Below are 21,005 nucleotides of genomic sequence, written 5' to 3'. Positions count from 1 at the left end.
ATTTCTTTTTTTTAATAGAATTAATCTGTGTTTTGGAATCGCATCTCTGGCCTAAGGTGACAGAGAGACTGGAGTGTAAGGAGAGAGGATTTCTGACAGCTTCTTGCCTGGGGCCTCAGCAGGAACTGACAAGGCTCAAACCAGGAAAGGGGATGTCTGAAATTAGCAATTATTTAAATTAGAGTTATTCCTTTCTTGGAAGGCTGTTTCTACACTAGAGCATCAGCAAGGCTCATCTCTGGTTTAAAATTCAATAGGTCAAACAATAGTATGAAATCCCGTGATTTCACTTAATACTGATTACTAACTGTACTCAAACGTACAGAAAGAAGTAACCTGGACACAAAAGAAGTCCCCTTAAATTTGGTTTCTCGCCTTTGTCTGCAGGCAAATGTTATCAAATGTCATCCAATGTCAGAGGCAACAGCCAGAAGTGATAAGTGGTACCCAAGTCACATCAGCAGGGCTGCCGGCAAAGCCTGCCTCTTGTCTGGACGTGGCCGTCACCTGTCACAGCCGAGTTCTGCATCTGAGCTTTGCCTTCCCCTTGATACTGACGTGTTCCAGTGAAGGCTCTCGAGGATTTATTAATAAGTATGTGTCGGATGTTTCAAGACTGAGCCAAAATGAACCCCTGGCAGGAAGTCTTTCCTAATTCGCCCACCTCCAATCACCACCTTTTATTTTACCCGCTCTCTGCACCCACACGTCCTCTCTCCACCATATTAACTTCTGGGGTTGGATGTTCTCCTCTGACATTTCCCTTCTATTTCGGTTCTCACCTAGATCTCAAGCAAAACTGTTTCCATCACACTAGGTAAGTGAATCCCGGTATTGACCTGAGCTCTAGCTGGCTGTGTGACCCAGGCTGAGTCTAGGAGAAAGAGTGAAGGTCTCAGGTGGACTTGGATGTGAGTGGTCAAGGTTGCAGGAGAGCTCAGAGGCCTCGGAGCTGTGGACACAGCAATCTGAGTTCTGCTTCTGACCTGACCACTTATCCTGAGGATCCGAGAAACTGGTTTGACCAGATTCTCCGGCTTCCCTACAGGAACAGCAACAAAAGGATGAAACTTTTAAACTGTTCAATGAAATGAATTCCCTTCAAGCGAGTAAGGCCTTGATTTGAAGCTGAACCATGAAGCCCATTCAACATCAAATGCAAAGCAGTACTTTGTTTAAAATCAGAGGAACTAATACTGAACGGTTGAAAGAAAATAAACCTGGAATTCGATTCCCACTGGAGCCCTATGAGAAGCTAAGAACTCTATGGAAAGGAAGTGTGAAATTTCTCTGTCTCAACAGGGGCGGTTATCACCCCTAAGTAGGTAAACTTGGTTCTTGGGGAGTGAAGAGCTCTCACAGTGTTGATGTGCAAAGCACCTGCATATATACACAGCACGCAGAGTCGGACAAAGAAGCTGCGATATTCAAACTTCCCTGGGGGAAGAGAGGATGATGGTCAGGCTCCAACTGGGGCAGGGTGCAGAATCACCCTTGTCCAGCCTGCAGCAGCCCAAGCTGGAACTTTCTGGAAAAGGTCATTATATATCAGCTGCCAGAGAAGAACAGGAAGGGGACCCAGGATGCGGGGTTGGGGGGGTGGCAGGGATGGGAGAGAACAGGTTTTCCTACATCTGGAAGCTTCAACACAGAATTGGCCCTCCTAAAGAATTTCTTAGAACACGTGTTCAATGAAATCAGCTTCCATTCCCGCTGCAGGAAAGCACTGGGGAGTCCAGCACTTCTCAGGGTCACAGGGAAGCTTCTGTTCTCCAGCGTTGAGAGGCGACAGGACGCGGCTTTACCTCCACAAGAGACAGGGCTCTCAAGGCAGTGGCCCCCGCCCGCAGCCTGAGCCGGCATCGGCTTTAGACAAGCCCCCTGGTCTCTGCAGACGATGGCAGCCGGGTGACAACAACCCTGGGAGGCGTGCCTTCCAGCGACACGGGGACCCTCTGCTGCCTTCACCCATCTTTCTGAAACCTACACTGTTTCTCTGCTTAAAGGACCAACGAAGACATCTCAGCTTAAGGAGTGCCTGGGTGCTGTGTCTACCATCACCTGTGCACCAGGATCTCAGCACAGAGTCCCTCCCACACTCCTGTGAAAGCCACCTGGCTGGTGACACTTCCGATGCCAATGGAACGGTAAGTGGAAGCAGTGATCTGGCCCCGCGTCCCTAACTCACTGTGTGCCCGGGGGGTCAGCCACCTCTTTCTAACTTTCATCTTCTGCCTGTCCAATCGGAGCCTGAATCTCAGCTTTCTTACCTCGCAGCGCTTTGCAATAATAAAGGAAAATGTGCTTCATCCATAATACAATGATACTGGTTTCCAAAATGCCAGAAGAAAGCTATAAAGGTGTGAAACTACCTTTCTGTAAGGTATTGCTCCTGTTTACTTCCCACTTTTAAATACTGCAAGTACTTTTTAATGGATGAGGTGCTGGAGGAAAGGCCAGAAAATCTGCCAAACTTACAAATTACTTAAGGAAGCAACCCTCAGCTTTCCACTCACCTCCACTCGTGGCCAGGTGCCCCTGGGAACGACAGCCATGAAACAGAGCACCCCCCACCCAGGCCCCAAGGGGAGCACTCACCAGCTGCCGCTCCAAAGCAGGGATTGCATCGTGATGGCCGTATATTATGCCTGGATTGTACTGACTGAAAAGGACGGGATAAAACACCTTCTTCCCTGCACATCAGAAAACAAACATTCGCTTAAAGGGACAGATAGAGCTATTAGGCTTATTCACTTATATTCAACCCTCGGACACACCCCTGGCGTCTGCATGCACGTCCCTGTTTCTCTTCACTAGACCCTGACAGATCTTAGAACTGCAGCAGGTAGACCAGACGGACAGACTTGGATTCCTGACTTCCCAGAATGGGGGTGATGCTCCAAGGGCTGATGGCCAGTGGCTCTAGCATTGGACACCACCAGTGGGAATGGGTGTGAACAAGGGTCTCAATGCCCCCTGCCCAGCCAGATCTTAACCCTTTAACTACTGGCTCTCGGGGCAGTTGGCCAGGGTGACCTCAGGCAGCAGGAACAGACTCAGGGAGCCCAGGGTGGCTGCTCTTTATCCACTGACACAGAAGCATTTCAGGTTTTTTAACAACCAACACAGCCATTCCAGTGGCTAGCAGTTGAGTGTCAGCCTTGCCACTGACTCCCAGGCTTTGAGAACAGTTTTTGGGTCGTGGGTTCTTTCTGCTCGGGGCCCCTCCTGCCCTGGGGGCTGCGCACAGACACGCCCTCCCTGTGGTTTCAGCCCATGTCCTCCCCACCACACTTGCTCCTGGTTATCCCCTGAAGCTGACCTCCCAGGAGAGAACAGAAAAGGGGTTATGGACACGCCTTTGGGACTGAGAGCCTGGAGCTACGGTAGCCAACAGGCCCCCAGCGCGACACCAAAGGAGGAATCAATGAGACAGCTCCCCTGCCTCCGTCACTGGGAGGCTGAAGGCTGATGTGGAGCTGGTGATCAGAGCGAGCTGTGCCGAGAAGGGTGCCCGGGAGGGGAGCCCACCTGGCTGCGCGTTCAGCCTGCAGGTGTTGAGGAACTCGGAGGTGAAGTAGATGTCCACGTCGCAGAAGAAGAGCAGCACGTTGCTGCCCTTCCAGGAGCGGGCGCCCACGTCCAGCCCCTTCCCCCGAGAGAACTCTCCGCTCAGCTGGATGAAGGTGAAGTTCCTGAAGTTGGCGGCTCTGAAAGGGAGACCAGACACGGTCACTCAGGGGCCCAGGCTCTCAGGACAGAACTCCCTGGAAAATGCACAGCCAAGGCCCACGGCATCCTGCCACGTGTCCTCTGCGACCTGAGGGCGCTGGGATTAAGGACATGAAAATATCTAGTGAAGTCTGGACGTGTTTTGACGCTCAGTCATGTTCAACTCCTTGCGACCCCCTGGACTGTAGCCTGCCAGGCTCCTCTGTCCATGGAATTCTCCAGGCAAGAATACTGGAGTGGGTAGCTTGTCCCTTTTCCAGGGGATGTTTGCAACCCAGGGATGAAACGTAGGTCTCCTGAGTTGCAGGCAGATTCTTTACTGTCTGAGCCAGTATAAGTACCAATTTATTTCTTGTTTCTTCCCATATTGAAAACAACTGTCAAGGCTAATGTGAGGGAGAGAACACGAGCCAGAGAAGACCAGGCAACAGAACCTGGGACAACCCCATGGCCCTGGAGCCAATGAAACTGAAACCGCTGGCCAAAGAAACATAGCCACGCTGCCACGGCCCCACCAAGCAGCTCCTCGTCAGCGCTGAAGTCCAGGCGGCCAGCAGGACGGTCTGGGTCTATCCCCAGACACTTACACCTGGACCCCCTTTCCCACCCATAGGTGAAGCGGCCAAACATGCCAAGGACACACCACTGGGATTCAGAAGGTTGGGGCATCTGGGGCCTGGCTCTCCTGTGCATTAAGGCTGTGATCTAAGTAAGCCCATAAATCTCCTGGAGCCTCGGTTGCCTCACCTGCAAAACGGAAATAACGACACCTTCCTTAACTGCTCAGAGTTACCAGTGAGGCAAGCATTGCCAAGAGCATAAAGCACTGGGTAAGCATCAGCCAGTCTGTTACCAGCACAGGGCTGGGTAAGGGAGTCCAGGTGTTTCTTCACTTGGCTGTTCCTGCCCAGAACCTTCTGAAATGGGGCATGGCTTGAACAAAATTCCAGGAATTCATCCAGTACCGAGTGGGATGGGGCTGCTTCTCCCAGAGAGAACCAGACACCCACTCTGGTCCTACTGGAGCGCCCAAGTCCACCTGTACAGGCCTTGCATCCAGCCAGCACCCCCTCCTGCTGGCTGCATGTACCTCTCCTGCCTGATGGCTTCCTTGCTCCTGGCTCTGAACCCTCCCCCAACCCAGCCTATCCCACCCCCCAAGTTCTCTCTAATCTCGTTGCCTCAAAAGAGGTTCAAAAACCCATGTGGTGATGGTTGAGTCACTAAATCATGTCCAACTCTTGCGACCCCGTGGACTGTAGCCTGCCAGGCTCCTCTGTCCGTGGGATTCTCCAGGCAAGAATACTGGAGTGGGTTGCCATTCCCTTCTCCAGGGGGTCTTCCCGACCCAGGGATCGAACCTGCATCTCCTGCATTGCAGGTGGATTCTTTACCATCTGAGCCACCAGGGAAGGCTCCTCAATAACCCATACCCACTGTCTGAAGTCTGAAACTGTCTTGGGTGAAGGTCAACACAAATGCAGAGCCATGAGCTTCACACATGCAGCTTAATCAGCGGAGCTAGCTCTGCTACCTTTTCCTGATCTGTCACCTCCCTTTAGACCTGGGCATGAGCTTGCTCATTTTTTATCCTGGAAACCTGGGCCCAACCTTGTCCGAGTCTGAGGCCAGACATGGCAGGAGGTCCAGTGGCTGGTGGAGCACCGCAGGGCGAGTCTGGAGCCTTGGGCCAGGCTCTGGAGCCGCCCAGCCCCACTGGGTGCTCAGCAGGTGCTGGCGACTAAACGTGTCCACAGACGAACCACTCCAGTCCAGCCCCGCCCCGCGTTACCCGGGCAGTCATTTCACTTCTGGCTGCTAAGCCTCATGGATGCGTTCAGGCCCTTCACAAGCTAAGATTCCACTGCTGGCTGATTCGCTCTACGTGAGGGGGAATCTCCTCTTTCTGAACTCCATCTCGACTCTTCTCCCCGGGCAGGTGGCCCCGGATCCTATTTCCTGAGGCGCGCCTTGAGGTTGCGTCCCAAAGCTTCCCCCAAAAGGCATGGTTCGGCCTCCTTGTCCCCAGAGAAGACATCCAGCTGACATGCAGCCCTTCACCATCCTCCCACCCCACCGGAGGTTTCTGCAGCCCACCTCCCCCTGCCCTACCTGGTCACTTTCCAGGGCGGTTCTACCCTTGAGAGATGCGTGACTCTCCACCTGTTCATCTGAGCCAGCCTCTCAGGACGCATCCCCCGCCGGGGGGCCCGGCTTCCTCTCAGAGCTGCAGCAGATCTGTGCTCTCGACAGTCTCACAGTCCACACTCTGTGGGACCCGCCCAGCCCACGGGGACATCCATCAGCTGATTTCCAGGGCAGGCAGGGCTGCCCTGCTGAAGCATCAAATCCCGGTTCAGATGTATCTGACCCAGGACTCAGGTGCCTCCTCCCAGAGGCTTCCCAAGGTCTGTCATTAGAGCTTTCAAATAGAAAAAAGGCTTCCTATTTGAACAACAGCAAGTAACTTCTGCCAAGAGTGGAGGAGGGCAGGTCCCTGAATTGTGGTGTTAAAAGACACTCAGGATTTTCGTCCCAAATAGCCTACGGTTTATCGGTGCTGACATACCAAATATTTACACAAATAGCGTATTTGCTACTTACTGTGTAGAATGTCACACATTTACACAGTCGAGTCACGGTGAATAGTTAAAATAATACAGGCAGCGTTAGAAACTGAACTACCAGGGCTTCCCTGGTGGCGCAGGGGTAAAGAATCTGCCTGCCAACGCAGGAGACTCGAGTCAATCCCTCATCCAGGAGGGTCCCACATGCCACAGAGAAGCTAAGCCCGTGTGCCACAACTACCGAGCCTGTGCTCTGCAACGAGAGAAGGCATCGCAATGAGACAAGCCACCGCAATGAGACAAGCCAACACGAGAAGCCCGAGCAACGCAGCAAAGAGTAGCCCCACTCGCCACAGCGAGAGACAAGGCCTCACAGCACGAAGACCCAGCACAGCCAACAATAGATAAATTATATATGTATGGACTTCCCTGGTGACTCAGATGGTAAAGCGTCTGCCTACAATGAGGGAGACCCAGGTTCAATCCCTGGGTCGGGAAGATCTCCTGGAGAAGGCAATGGCAACCCACTGCTGTACTCTTGCCTGGAAAATCCCATGGACGAAGGAGCATGGTAGGTTACAGTCTGTGGGGTCACAAAGAGTTGGACACGGCTGAGCGACTAACACTTTCACTTTCTTACTGAAGTAACATCCGGGAAGACGAGCAGCCTGGGGGCTGAGCGAGTGGCAGGGAGATGACTGAGCAAGAGCTACAGGTCTGGGGGGATGGTGGCTGGGGGGGACACACGTGCCCCACACAGAGGTCAGTCTCATCTGTTCCACCCCCTGGTTCCCCAAACCCTGGTCTGAAGTGAAAGTGAAAGTCGCTCAGTCATTTCTGACTCTTGGCAACCCCATGGACTCTACAGTCCATGGAATTCTCCAGGCCAGAATACTGGAGTGGGTAGCCGTTCCCTTCTCCAGGGGATCTTCCCAACCCAGGGATCAAACCCAAGTCTCCCGCATTGCAGGCGGATTCTTTACTGCTGAGCCACCAGGGAAGCTCAAGAACACTGGAGTGGGCCCCAGCACCTGCCGGCGGCGCGGGGACCGTGTACTAAGAGGATGTGCAAAAGCAAGGTCACGTTTCAACACAGAACACTGACTTGCTGCAGTGGGTCATTGGTGTGGGGATGTGCACAGCACGACCACAGGCCCAGCCCGGATGCAGAGGCACACAGGCTGGGGGCCATGCTGAGCTCTGTCCATCTCCACCCCCTCTGCCAAAAGACGGGCACGGATGGTGTGGACACGCAGGGACCTCCTGCATCAGCTCTGCGGTCTCCTCCCCGGGGGATCCACTTCCTCCACAGATTCCAGGGAAGATCCCCCCCGATCCTCATGGTCCCTGTCGAGTGGCATCCCCTCCCGCCCTCCCGTGGGACGAGGTGTCCTCTCTGGGCCCCCAGGCGTCGGGGCCAGTCCCTCCTCCATCCTCCAGGACCCAGTGCCCTCTCTCACGCCCTGTGCACTTGACCCCCCTGGCCTGCAGGACAGGGGCTGCCCTTACCTCTATCGTCAGGGGCTATCAGCGCTTGCAGTAAACGGCGCCCATGGGACGCAGAGCTGCTCCGTAAACACCAGATGAGTCAGGAGATGAGTCCATGGACTCAGACCCGGGACCTGTGGGAGGCGCTGGCCCAGGACACCACCTCGTCCTCTGGGGTGGGCCTCCCTCCCCAATCCGGAAGACGCCCCAATCAACTCTTTCTCAGGCACAAACCCAAGCTTTACAGAAGATTACAAATACGTCAGTAAAAGGAAAAAAAGAGTGCTGAGGAAAATACGATGTAATTTGGCTTGAAATATTTCATTTACCCATACAAAGAAATGTAATATCTAGCGGCATGTCCAGAGTAACACGGGCTTCTCAGGTGAAGCTAGTGGGAAAGAATCTGCCTGCCAGTGCAGGAGACGCAAGAGATGCAAGTTTGATCCCTGGGTTGGGAAGATCCCCTGGAGGAGAGCATGGCAACCCACTCCAGTATTTTTGCCTGAAAAATTATATGGGCAAGAGGACGCCTGGTAGGCTACAGTCCTTGGGGTTGCGAAGAGTCGGTCACTACTAAGCAACGGAACACACAAACAAGAGAAGTGCCTTGTAAGAAACGGGGTTTTTCACAGCATCACATTTTTTCCTGTGTAATTTCTTGTTATGAATCAGAGTCTGCAGCTCCAAATGGCCCCAGAATTACTTAGAATTATTTCTTCTCTTTTCTTCTTGAACTGTAATTATCGACTGACAAAATTCTTGAGCTTCTCCTTCAATTCTTTTCTCTTAATATAAGTCCGATGCATGGGGTCTCCTCCAGGTTAGGTGTAGTCATGCTGACAGAGGTTAAAATGACCTGAGGAAGCTACTGTTTCAACGGAGACTTAATTTCTTTAATTGACTTGCATTTCCCAGAACTGCTGGCTTAAAAATGATAAAAGATCTTGCTGTCTAATGTGATCTACTCTAATATCAATATCTTCTGACTGCTACAAGGAAATTATCTTAATGTGACACTTCCCACAAAAGCCCTTCATTAAAAAAAAAAGCACATTTAAAAATTTACATAGAAATACATATTTAATGTATAACTTAAAAATTTAAATCTAACATCCCTGAACACTGACATTGCTTATGACTTCTACTTACTAAAGGGATATGAATACAGTAAATAATTTAAAGCTAAACATATTCCCAGCTAGTTTTTCATAGCAGGCATTTTAAACAATTTAGAGTTCTCTAGTTTCTGAGCTTATATACAAGCCTGCTTATACAGTTGTTTCAGCAAGTTTCTTTTGAAAAGATAAACAAAATTGACTAACCTTCAGCTTATTATCTTGAAAAATAACAGATGACTCAAATCAGCAAAATTATAAACAAAAAAGGAGACATTACAGCTGATACCACAGAAATACTAAATATCATGAGACAACTGTGAACAATTACATACCAACAAATTAGATAACAGAAATTGATTAGTTCCTAGAAACATACATCTTATCAAGACTGAATCATGAAGTAATAGAAAATCTGAACAGACAAATAATGAACAAGGAGATTGAATCAGTAGTCAAAAATCTCCCCAAATAAAAACCCAGGGCTGGCTGACTTTACAGATGAATTCTACCAAACATTTAAAGAATTAATGCCAATCCTTCTCAAACGCTTCCAAAATATTGAAGGGAGAAGAGCATTTCCAAAGTCATTTTATGAGGCCAACATTACCCTGGTACCAAAGTCAAACAAAAACACAAAAGGAAAGCTACAAGCCAACATCCCTGAACATAATGCAAAATTTTCAACAGAATACTAGCAAATTGAATTCATGAGTTCATTAAAAGGATCACACACCATGATCAAGAGAGATCCATCCCTAAGATGCAAGGATGGTTCAACATCTGCAAATTAATAAAATGTGATACACCACATTAACAGAATGAAAAATAAAAATTTTATTATCATTTCAATAGATGCAGAAAAAATTCAAACATCCTTTTATGATAGAAATGCTCAACAAATTAGGAATAGAAGGAATGTACCTAAACATAGCAAAGGCCATATTCTAGAATCCGCAGCTAACACCATCGTTCTCTCTCAAAGTCACTCAGCTGCATCCGACTCTTTGGACCCCACGGACTGTAGCTCCTCTGTCCACAGAGTTCTCCTGCCAAGAATACTGGAATGGGTAGCCATTCCTTTCTCCAGGGGATCTTCCCAAACCAGAGATAGAACTCAGGTCTCCCACATTGCAAGCAGATTCTTTACCGTCTGAGCCACCAGGACAGCCCACTAACATCATAATCAACAGTAAAAATGTAAAAGCCTTTCCTCAAAGGTCAGGAACAAGACAAGTGTCCATTCTTGCCACTTTTAAACAGCACAGTATTGGAAGTCCATGCACTGGAGAAGGAAATGGCAACCCACTCCAGTGTTCTTGCCTGGAGAAGTCCAGGGATGGGGGAGCCTGGTGGGCTGCCGTCTATGGGGTCGCACAGAGTCAGACACGACTGAAGCGACTTAGCAGCAGCAGCGGCACCAAAGTAATTAAGCAAGAAAATGAAATAAAACGCATCCATCTTGGAAAGAAAGAAATGAAACTGTCACTATTTGCAGATGACATGATACTATATATGGAAGACCCTAATGACTTCACCAAAAACCCATTAAGAACTAACAAATGAATTTAGTAATGTTTCAGGAAACAAATTAACATAAAAATCAGTTGTGCCTTTATCAGTACAGATGTATAATTACTGCTTTATGCAGTTATCTATTAAATGAGATAGGAAAAAAGCTATACACAAAAAAATATGTTTTTACTGTGTCTTCTGTTAATGTAGTTACTTTTCTGGCGCTCTGTGTTTCTTTGTGTGGATTTGAGTTTAGTATCCTCTCCCATCAGCCACAAATACTCCTTTCCTTATTTCTTATTTACCAGTGACAAACTCTCTCAGTTCCTGTTCAACTGAGGATGTCTTAATTTCTCCTTTATTTTTGATGGATGGTTTTGCTGAATATAGAATTCTTGGTTGACAGAACTTCACTTTCAGCACTTTGAATATGCCATCCCACTTTCTATCTTATAAAGGATTCCTTGGACCTGTTGAGTTGCTTCACTCCTGCTGCTTATGTAGAGAAGAACAAATCTGACTCCATACTGGATCTGCTTCTTTTACTTTAAACTTGGTATTCTACTGCTTTTGCTACAAGTTAAAAATGTTGCCTATAGCCTGAAATATACAAGAAGACTGTTCTCAAGGTCTTGACCTTTACAGGTATAACATTTTCCCATTCATATAGCGACAAAAAGTTGCAGGACAGGGAATAAGATTTGTCTTGTTGGACGTTAATGGAACATTGTGACCTGTGAACAGCTGCAAGACCAAAGGATTCCAACACCAAGAGGTTTTGCAACAACCAACCACATTCCCTCCCCTTTCAGTAAAAGAGGAACTTGAATTCTAACTGGAGGAAGACGGTTCTTTGGGACATTAGTCCCACTTTGAAAATAAAGCCACTACTCCTTGCCCCAACACTGCATCTCTCAGTTTATTGGCCTACAACGTGGTGGGCTATAAAAGTTTGGACACAGTAACACAGATTCTTTTACTCTTTGTCTTTCAACTATTTGTTGCATGTCTTTGAGTTTTCCTGTTTGGAGTTTTTGAGCCTCTTGGGTGTGTAGTTTAATGTTTTCATCAAATACAGGGAGTCTGGGACCATTATTTCTTCAGGTATCTCTTCCTGCCTCTATGTCTCTCCTATCTTTCTGGATAGGATATCTCCCAGTATGTCTACGTTGGCATCCTTGATGGTATCCTACAGGCCTCTGAGGTTTACTCAGTTACTTTATTCTTTTGCATTTTTGTTTCTCAAACTGTATCATATCAACTGACCTAAAGTTCACTGATTCTTTCTTCTGCCCGATCAAACCAGATCTTGAGGCCCCACAGTGAAATTTTTATTTTAAATATTGTACTTTTCAACTCCAGACTTTCTATTTGGTTCTTGTTTTAACTGATCTCTCTTTATTTGGTGAGACAAGGCTCTCATATTTTTCTTTACTTCTTTAAACACCGTTTCTTTTAATTCCTTGAACTTATTTAATACAGTTGACTTCGTGTCTTTGGCTATTAAGGATTACACCTGGGCCTCCTCAGGAACAATTTCTAACAACAGATTTCGTTCCCTGCACATGAGCCAGAGCTCCAGCCATATACTGGCGCCCAGTGGCTGCCAAGTTGTGACTCCTATGGGCTGCTGGCCTTCAAGGTTATTGACGAGATGAAGGCAGGGAGAGGCATGGAAAAGAGGCAAGTTAAAGTTCACAAAGCTCCCTGTTCACACTGAGATTCGGTTATTTAGAGCACTTTCTAGTCTATTGCAAGCTTTAATTTCCATAGTCTTATAAAAGTTGATTCTGACGATTTTTACTAATTTTCCCATTGCTTTTATGGAGAATTTTTGCAAGGTCTTTATTCCACCATTTCACTGATATAGCCTTTAAAAAAAACTGCTGCATTATATTACATTGTATGAACTAAATTTCACTTAATTTTTTTCATAGCATATCTTCTCTAAATTTTTACTTGGAAAAATTTAAACCATTAGAAACGTTGTAAGCATACTAAAGTACCTATATACCATTCACCCAGGTTCATCAAGTGTTAAAATTTGGCTGTATTTCCTTCCTTCCTCTGAACCATTTGAGGTTACAGGCATCAGGGCAACTTCACTTTCAAAAATAAGGACCAAGATACGTTCCTTTATAAATAACAGTGATGTACTTACACTCAAGAAAGTTAACACTATCACGATACTACAATCTATATGCCATGCTCAAATCCCCCAAAGAACCATCTGGAACACCTAAAAATACAGGCACATCTGCGCAAAGAAGTGGTCACCAAGCTGAGTGGCGCTTGGTCCCTTCTCTGGCAGATGCTGGGCGAGATGGCCACAGCCCTGAGAAGCTGCCTTCATTTGTGAGGCACTTCCCAGTGTCCAGGACTCTTTATCTTCTAGAAAGGAATTCACTTTGTAGCGTTTTTCATTTTAGCAGATGAGACTCTTATCTAAAAAAGTCCTTGTTGGGACTTCCCTGGTGGTCCAGTGATCAAGAATCTGCCTTCCAACACAGGGGACACGGGACTTGATCCCTGGCCAGAGAACTAAGACCCCACATGCCGTGGGGCAGCGAAGCCCCCACCTCAAAACTAGACAGAAGCCTGCACACCGCCATGAAGAGCCTATGTGCGGCAAGATCTGACGCAGCCGAATAAATACTAAAAAGTAAATAGATAAAATGAAGCCTCCTTGTTTATGAAGAATATTAAAGTAACAATTACGCTCAAATTTCAGACAACTTTCTCTCCAGGTTTCTTTATGGATATTCTAATAAATTGCTCCCGAAGATACACATCAAACAAGTCCCTTCAAAGAGGCATGAAATGCAGACAACACCATGGCAACAAAGCCTGGTTCCTGACAGCACACACGAAACCCTCGGGCACACGGCTGCAGGACAGGTCAGGGTCTCGGTTCCAGTGCTTCCATCTTGGAGACTATCCTTCTGAAAGATGCCTTCTTGTCCTCACGACTGGACAAAGATGCCACACGGTAAATTAAAACTCATGCAAATCCATCTACCAGTACGTTTTTTTTTTTTTTTTTTTAATTTTCTAACACAGCTCCAAGCAAATGTCCCCAGGCTGTGTGTGTGTTAGTTAGTCGCTCAGTCATGTCCAACTCTTTGCGACCGCACGGAATGTAGCCCTCCAGGCTCCTCCGTCCATGGGATTCTCCAGGCAAGAACAGTGGAGTGGGAGTGGGTTCCCTAGGCTCGAACTCCCCATACAGGCCATGGACCACTCACATCAGCACCGCAGGCTGAACTCAGTCTTGATTCGGAGGCTTCATCTCAGACCTAACAACTCAATTTCTGGGGCTGGAGCTCAGGAATCTGCATTTTTAAAAGCACGCCAGGTTATTCAAAGTACATTTATATTTGAGAACCACTAAGCTAGGCTGTAAAATTTAAGACTAGATGAAGCGTAGTGCTAAAAAGCAAAGACATCACTTTGCCAACAAAGGTCCGTATAGTCAAGGCTATGGTCTTTCCAGTAGTTACGTACAGATGTGAGAGCAGGAGAGTAAAGAGAGCAGAGCACCAAAGAATTGATGCTTTTGAACTGTCGTGTTGGAGAAGACTCTTAAGAGTCCCCTGGCTTCAAGGAGATCCAACCAGTCAATGTTAAAGGAAATCAACCCTGGATACTCTTTGGAAGAACTGAAGCTGAAGCTGTAGCTCCAATACTTTGGCCACCTGATATGAACGGCTGACTCATTTGAAAAGACCCTGATGCTAGGAAAGACAGAAGGCAGGAGAAGAGGGCAACAGAGGATGAGATGGTTGGATGGCATCACCAATTCAATGGACATGAACCTGAGAAAACTCTGGGAGATACTGAAGGACAGGAAAGCCTGGGATGCTGCAGTCCATGGGGTCACAAAGAGTCAGACACGACGTGGCAATGGAACAACAAGAAGTACGAAAATCTCTGTGGAATAAAAATCATCTACTGAGAACTAATTTGTTGTTGTTTTATTGTTGTCTTTTAGCCACTAAGTTGTGCCCGACTCTTTTGTGACCCCATAGACTGTAGCCCGCAGGCTCCTCTGTCCATGGAATTTCCCAGGCAAGAATACTGGAGTGGATTGAAATTTCCTTCTCCAGAGGATTTTCTCAACCCAGGAATTGAACCTACATCTCCTGTATTGGCAGGTGGATTTTTTACCACTGAGCCACCAGGGAAGCCCAAGGGCAGACTAGAAAATGTTATTGAGATCTTATGCCTGGATCCCCTCTCAAACTAATGGGATCTCTATCTATGTCAGTAGCTTCTAAATATTTTGACCACCACGCTTATCCTTACAAAAGGATATATTATACATCGTGACAAGCAACCCCTCTACACACACACTCTCTGAAATTAAAGTTTCATGAAACAATATTTCATCTTTACTACTCGTGATACATTTTGATAATCTTCTGTCCTGTTCTACCTTGGTTTTTTGAAAACACTGCACACAATCCACTCAAATCAAATCGATTTCACAGCACTAATGAATCACAAACTGTAGTTTGGGAAACACTGCTAGGTAGCTGTCCGCGGAAACAGAAAGCTCGACGGAGTAAGCATAAGCCAACAGATGACAAACAGTTCACGCTGGTCACTAAGCTAGACTTTTCCAAAACATTCTTAAAATATGTGTATATTAGCTAGGTTTAGAATAGTTTTATCACAATGCTGATAGCCAAGTGAAACACTGAAATTGGTTTCAAATCTTACTATTATCAACGAACAGCTATGGTTTTTTAGGGTGAGAATCTGCTGGGATGTTAAGACTGGGAATCTGGAAGTTACACATGAGGTTCAGGTCTGCCCGGACCCCGGATCAGGAGCGGCAGGCTGAGTACCAACCTCTCTGAACCTCCACCTCTTCATCTAAGAAATGGGGTCAGGGAGTTCCAGTGATTGAGTCCACGCTTCCACTGCAGCAGGCACGGGTTTGATCCCTGGTAGGGGAACTAAGATCCCACATGCCGTGCAGAAAAATAAAAAGAAAAAATGGGGTTATTAACAGCTTCTATCTTATAAGGTTGGTGCAAACATTAAGTGGTATCATTCATGTTAATAACAATGGTTTAATAATTATTAATAATAATGATCTAACATTATTTACTAATTTAATAATATTTTAGTATTATTCAAAAATGAGATGCATTTTAATTAAAGTTTTAGCATCTTAAGAGAAGGATAAAAATGGTAGTTAATAAAGCTTCTTCTGTGTGTTTTACATAGATTACTACGTACAAATTTACTACACACTGGGCATTGTCCTTCTCCTAAAGGACACTGAACATTTTAAAACTGGGTAAGGCCCTATGCTGAGGGCTGGCATCACAGAAGCACGAGACTCTAGCAGCAGATAGCCTAGTCAGGACAATAGAAATGCGCCAGGAAGCGTGTATGAGAGATGCTGAGGGAGAGGGTGGTCAGAGCCAAGAGGGCAGGACAGGGCAGGGGGAGCTCCAGAGTGGGGATCTGGGTGTGGACAGACAGAGCATCAGAGGAAGCAGGAAGGAGGGTGGAGGGAACCCAGATCCAAGGGAACACAGCGAGTGAGGATGAAGGGTGAGCTGCGCCCCCGTGCGGCTGCGGGGCACTGAGCCATCAAAACGATGGGAGAGGTAAGAGCCTGGGGACTGCCGAGTGGGTACAGCGGGTGATGAGGAACTCCATCTGCTCCACAGGGTTGCAGGCAGCAGCCGTGGGGAACCAGCTCAGGCTGGCGGCAGAGGGCAGGGCATTCCTAAAGCAACACCCAGGAGGGGGCAGAACACGCCCCACGGCCTCCGCGACATCAACACCATGGTGTCACCAGTGATCAGAGCGGGGAAGCAGCAAGTTTCTGCAGCGCTGCTTCAAAGACTGGCTCAGGCTCTAGCACGAAGTCCCCTTCAGGGCTAGCTTCGTCTCTGGGAGTTTTCCAAACCATCCCTACCCTGGGAATGATTGTACTGTCCTTGTTCAGATTCTATTCATTCTTGGCTGACCACACAACCCTCTGAGTGTGAATTCAGCCCGCCAGGTAATGTGATATGGAAGAAACTGCCTTGATAGAGTCCCGGGCACTCCAGCCACTGGACAGAGCATTTCCTGTAACACAGCCTCAGTGGCCTCCCATTTGTCCATCAGACTCGTCTAAAGTCGGCCTGATGTATCTATCAGCAAATGTCTAACCGCCTTCTGATGTCCTTGGAAGATGCCAGACCCAGCCTGACTGTGCTTTAGAGTCCCCTGGACCTCTACTTAAAATATTCTTAAAGGAGGTAGCTCAGGCAGCCCCCTGGAGGGACCTCCACTTTCCTAGACAATCATTCTCAATCTGGGCTGCCTGTCAGAATCATCTGGAAGGCGTGAGAAAGATCCACACCTCCCGTGGCTACCTGCAGAGATGTTAAAACCTATCCACCGGCAGAGGACATCAATTCTAATAACTCCCGCTCCTCACTCCCAAGTAGAGATGAAAAGGATACTGCAACGCGTTGGAGTCAAGAGATTTCTATTTCATTTACATTTAGGATATTCAATTATTTTATTCTCTTTGATCTCCCTTCGGCAGGCGCCACAGCTTTAAACTGGTACTAGTTTTAAACTCTTTTAACTCCTTATTGCTTTAGAACAGAGGTTGGCAAACTTTTTCTATAAAGGACCAGATAGTAAAAAGTTTAGCTCTGTGAGTTACGCTGTCTCTGTCATAACTACTCAGCTCTGCAGTTGAGTATGAAAGCAGCCATAAATGATACAGAAAGAGATGAGCAGGCCTTCAAGCCAATAAAGCTTCATTTACAAAAGTCAGGGTGGATAGAATCTGACCAGTGCACTGCTTCAGATGTCTGAATAATTACTACCATTCTGATCTTGTGCTCGGTAATACAAAATTAGTAACAAAGCCTGAACACAAAAAGTGTGCTTAGTCTCAGCATCTTATGCTTTGACCAGAGACTGAAAACAGAGGGACTTGTTTATACTCAAACCAGATGAACCTACTCAGATGACTTCCGCCCCCAGTACCTCTGACCACCCTCCAAGACGTACGTACAGAGAAACCACCCACCTGGTCATTCACCTGCAGCTGCAAACCAGGAGGAGTGAGCAGACAGTACCACCAGCCTCCTCACAAGCAGAAAATGCCACAGATGTGTACCCATTAAATACATGTTTGTTCGTTTATTTGGGTAGGGGGAAAAACCCTCTCTGTTGTTTTTTTAATACATTTATTCCCCACGTAACTGATGAATGAGGTAGAAACCCACAAGCCTCCGTCCAAAGGTGCTGGTTCAATAGCTTCTGTGAATCTAGCCCCCCACCCACCCCGTCATCACCACCCACCCCTCTCTGATCTCAAAGTGCAAATGAGAGAGTCAGAGGGTGAGCCCATCTGCGAAGTGGATGAGAAGGAGCCCTGAAGAGCAGGGCTGAGAAGCAGCTCCCCACATGGCCATGCTCCCCAACTCCATCCCTGCTGAGTGTAGTCCCCACACGTGCCGGGGCCCCACACGGTGGGCCAGAGAAGCCCTGTCCCCCACCCGGGCCACTCTGGGCTGTTGTCCGCCACCCATCCGAGTCGCTGCCCCACACTACAAGGATGTGTGCGAGGCAGGCGGTCCCCAGGATGGAGGGCGCGGAAGCAACCCCTCAATCCTCCCAACACACAGGCCAGCCCGTCACTCTCCCGGGTCAGGCCAGGAGCGGTAAGCACATAAAACAGCCTGGACCAGCTCAGGTACCTCCTCCCAGGCTCAGGTGCCGGACTCCCGACCACGGCTTCACCTCAGACTCACCGGGAAGTGTTCTCAAGTATTCCTTTGACCTCATCCATTTCTTCTTTTCCAAAGTAAACGACAGTGAGATGAACCCTCCCATCTTGTTGGATGCACATCTCCCTGGAAAACAAAACACGGAAGTCTGGTCCTGGGTCCACAATGACAGGCGAAGCCCAAACAGATACCTGTTCTGTAAAGTGCAAAAGGGTCCCCCGGGAATGAGCCGCCAGGAAAGCAGAGCACGGGACAGGACACTCTGGCTGGCTCGTCTCAGCGTCCGTATTCCTATTTCTCTTACCAAGAAAACCATGGAATTTAAACATGTAGATCTGGCCAATGAAAATGCAAGATGCAAGAGGGTGCAGGCTCAACCTGCCTCAGGTCCAGCCTATTGGGGCTGGGATCCAATGTCCAGAACAGCGCTGGGGCCGTCCCTTTCTCTGCCACAAGAAGTCTATGAAGGACGGAAGACAGAGCCCATTGTACAGATGAGAACACCGAAGTCCAGCAAGGGTGAGACCAGACTCCTCGTCCTTGCCTTTTCTTGTGTGTGCAACACAGAATAGTCTTAGAGACTGAACAAGCAAAGGTTAAAAGACATTTATTCTTCTGGGGCCTCCAGAAACCCTGGGGACAGCCAGCGTCATGGCAGTGAGGGGGCGACAGGCCAGAAGCACCGCTGCTGGACAGCACCCTCCCCGGCGGGTGGACTCCCGTCCTGCTCCCCACTGCCCGCTCTGTGGCTGACGGTATGCGTATGTGTCTGTGCATCATTTCAGCAGATTTCTGAAAGCAACTTAAAGATACGTTTCTACTTTGCTGCTGTTTAAGCTGCTAAGTCGTGTCTGACTCTTTTGCTACCCCATGAACTTCAGCAACGCCAGCAACTTCCCTGTCCATCACTATCTTGAGGCGTTTGCTAAAACTCACGTCCATCAAGTCAGTGATGCCATCCAACCATCTCATCCTCTGTAGTCCCCTTCTCCTCCCGCCTTCAATCCTTCCCAGCATCAAGGTCTTTTCCAATGAGTCAGTGCTTCCCACCAGGTGGCCGAAGTATTGGAGTGTCAGCTTCAGCATCAGTCCTTCCAATGAATATTCAGGACTGATTTCCTTTAGGACTGACTGGTTGGATCTCCGTGCTATCCAAGGGACTCTCAAGAGTCTTCTCCAACACCACAGTTCAAAAGCATCAATTCTTCAGCCCTCAGTCTTCTTTATACAATTCTACTGGCAGGATGATATTTTGGGAAATGCTGTACCTTGCTTGTCCTTCCATTTCATTCCTTTATTTTTGTGTTGCAACTTCCCTGAACCGCTAGACAACCACCCCATCAGAGTTTCAGAGTCTCCGAGCTCTAACTGCAGAGGCCAGTTTATCCAGTGATTTTTATCATGACATCAAGGAGGAGGGGCTGTCTACCTGGGGTTGCTGGGAAGATCAGAGAAGACATGGTTCCTGCCCTCAAAAACTTTCTTAAGAAATAAATGAGCTCAAATGAAATCATCAGGAAGCTCGTGGCACTGATGAAAAAGTACACGGAATTCCGAAAGGATGACCGTCCTGCGGGCTGGAATGACTGGCACCTTGAGGGATGTGCAGGACTGCGGTGCAGAGAGGAGGAGGAGGAGAGAATTCCAGAGGGAAGAAGTACCGGGGAAGAGTCTACTGACTCGGGCAAGAGGCACAGGCTTCACCTGCTCAGAGCCTTGGTTCTGCGAATTCTCTCTCATCTCCAGAGGAAGGAAGAGATCTGACTCTGAGACCAGACTGAATTTGGGGCTCTGAGAAGCGGACAAGGGACCAGGAATAGGGCTGGGGTGCTGTTCCTGTTTCAAAACTGAGAGCTTCCAGGCCCCGCCCCTGCAGACGGAGCTACCACCCACGGGGGACAAACTTCTCTGTACACAAAAGACTCCTTCTGCAAACCTGCCGGAGAATCCTGGGGCTCCCTTGGCTAGGGCCGAATAAAAGCACACACAGCATCAGGCGCCTGAAAAACTGCTTTAAAGTATGTGCACTCGGGAAAAAAAATCCATCCCAGGATGGATCAGGAGAGGGTCACCCACTGAGCCTGAATAAAAAGCATCCTTGTTTTTTCTAGCAACATCTTTGTTGGCATTTTAAAATCCATCAAAGGACTTCCTGTTTTCAAGGAATAAAACAGAGACACACTGGATCTTTACTTCTCATTCACCAGCTCCGGCGTCCTGAAAAGGCAAAGCTGAGTTTATTCGGAGGGCCACCTCCAGGCCCCACTCCATTCATGCATCTACTCCTTCCTGCCTTCATTCAACAAATAAGAAGTCTTAAAAATCGAGTAAGACATTTCTGCCCTTGAGAAGGTCTCCCTCTGATTGGAGATTGCATGATTAAAACTATCTACACAGCGGCCAACACACGCTGCCTCCCAGGGAGGAACATCATCACCATCTGTCTGATAATTTTACAAACTTTCGTGCTTTTCAAAGCAGGTCTCCCTGGACTGCATCCCCTGAAAGACGAGAGGACAAACACTGAGTCCCATTGCTGTGCGATGCATAATTCTCAGTGGAGTAAGACTGTAAAAGAATAACCACGTGTGGCTCTGTAGAGGGACCATCCAGGTTTCCTGGGATTCTCCAGAGTTTAGCTCTGAAAGCCCACCACCCAGTAAATGCTCAGAGCAAAGTGGGACACTGGTCACACTGCCCACGTCAGGGACTTGACAGCAAGGAAGGGGCAGCTGAGAGCGGGAAGCACGGCAGGTCGGAAAACGGCAGTAACAGGTCTAATGAGGCAAAGGAGGGTGGCGGGGATATGGCTGATTTCTGATGGGAGA

At 48.0% G+C, this 21,005-nt stretch overlaps 1 protein-coding gene across 2 annotated transcripts in view; it reads right to left on the bottom strand.

Moving 5' to 3' along the window:
- The window catches only part of CSGALNACT1 (chondroitin sulfate N-acetylgalactosaminyltransferase 1), a 175,122-nt gene that overhangs the window by 8,294 nt on the left and 145,823 nt on the right, over positions 1-21,005 (bottom strand). For both annotated transcript variants that reach the window (NM_001102116.2, XM_024986276.2), the window contains 3 exon segments: positions 2,599-2,693; positions 3,532-3,710; positions 18,202-18,303. In NM_001102116.2, coding sequence (NP_001095586.1) covers positions 2,599-2,693; positions 3,532-3,710; positions 18,202-18,303 — 376 coding nt within the window.

The sequence above is a fragment of the Bos taurus genome, chromosome 27 (assembly GCF_002263795.3).
Source record: "Bos taurus isolate L1 Dominette 01449 registration number 42190680 breed Hereford chromosome 27, ARS-UCD2.0, whole genome shotgun sequence".
Taxonomy (NCBI): domain Eukaryota; kingdom Metazoa; phylum Chordata; class Mammalia; order Artiodactyla; family Bovidae; genus Bos; species Bos taurus.
The sequence above is the reverse complement of the archived record's forward strand: the minus strand, read 5'-3'. Positions and strand labels throughout refer to the sequence as shown.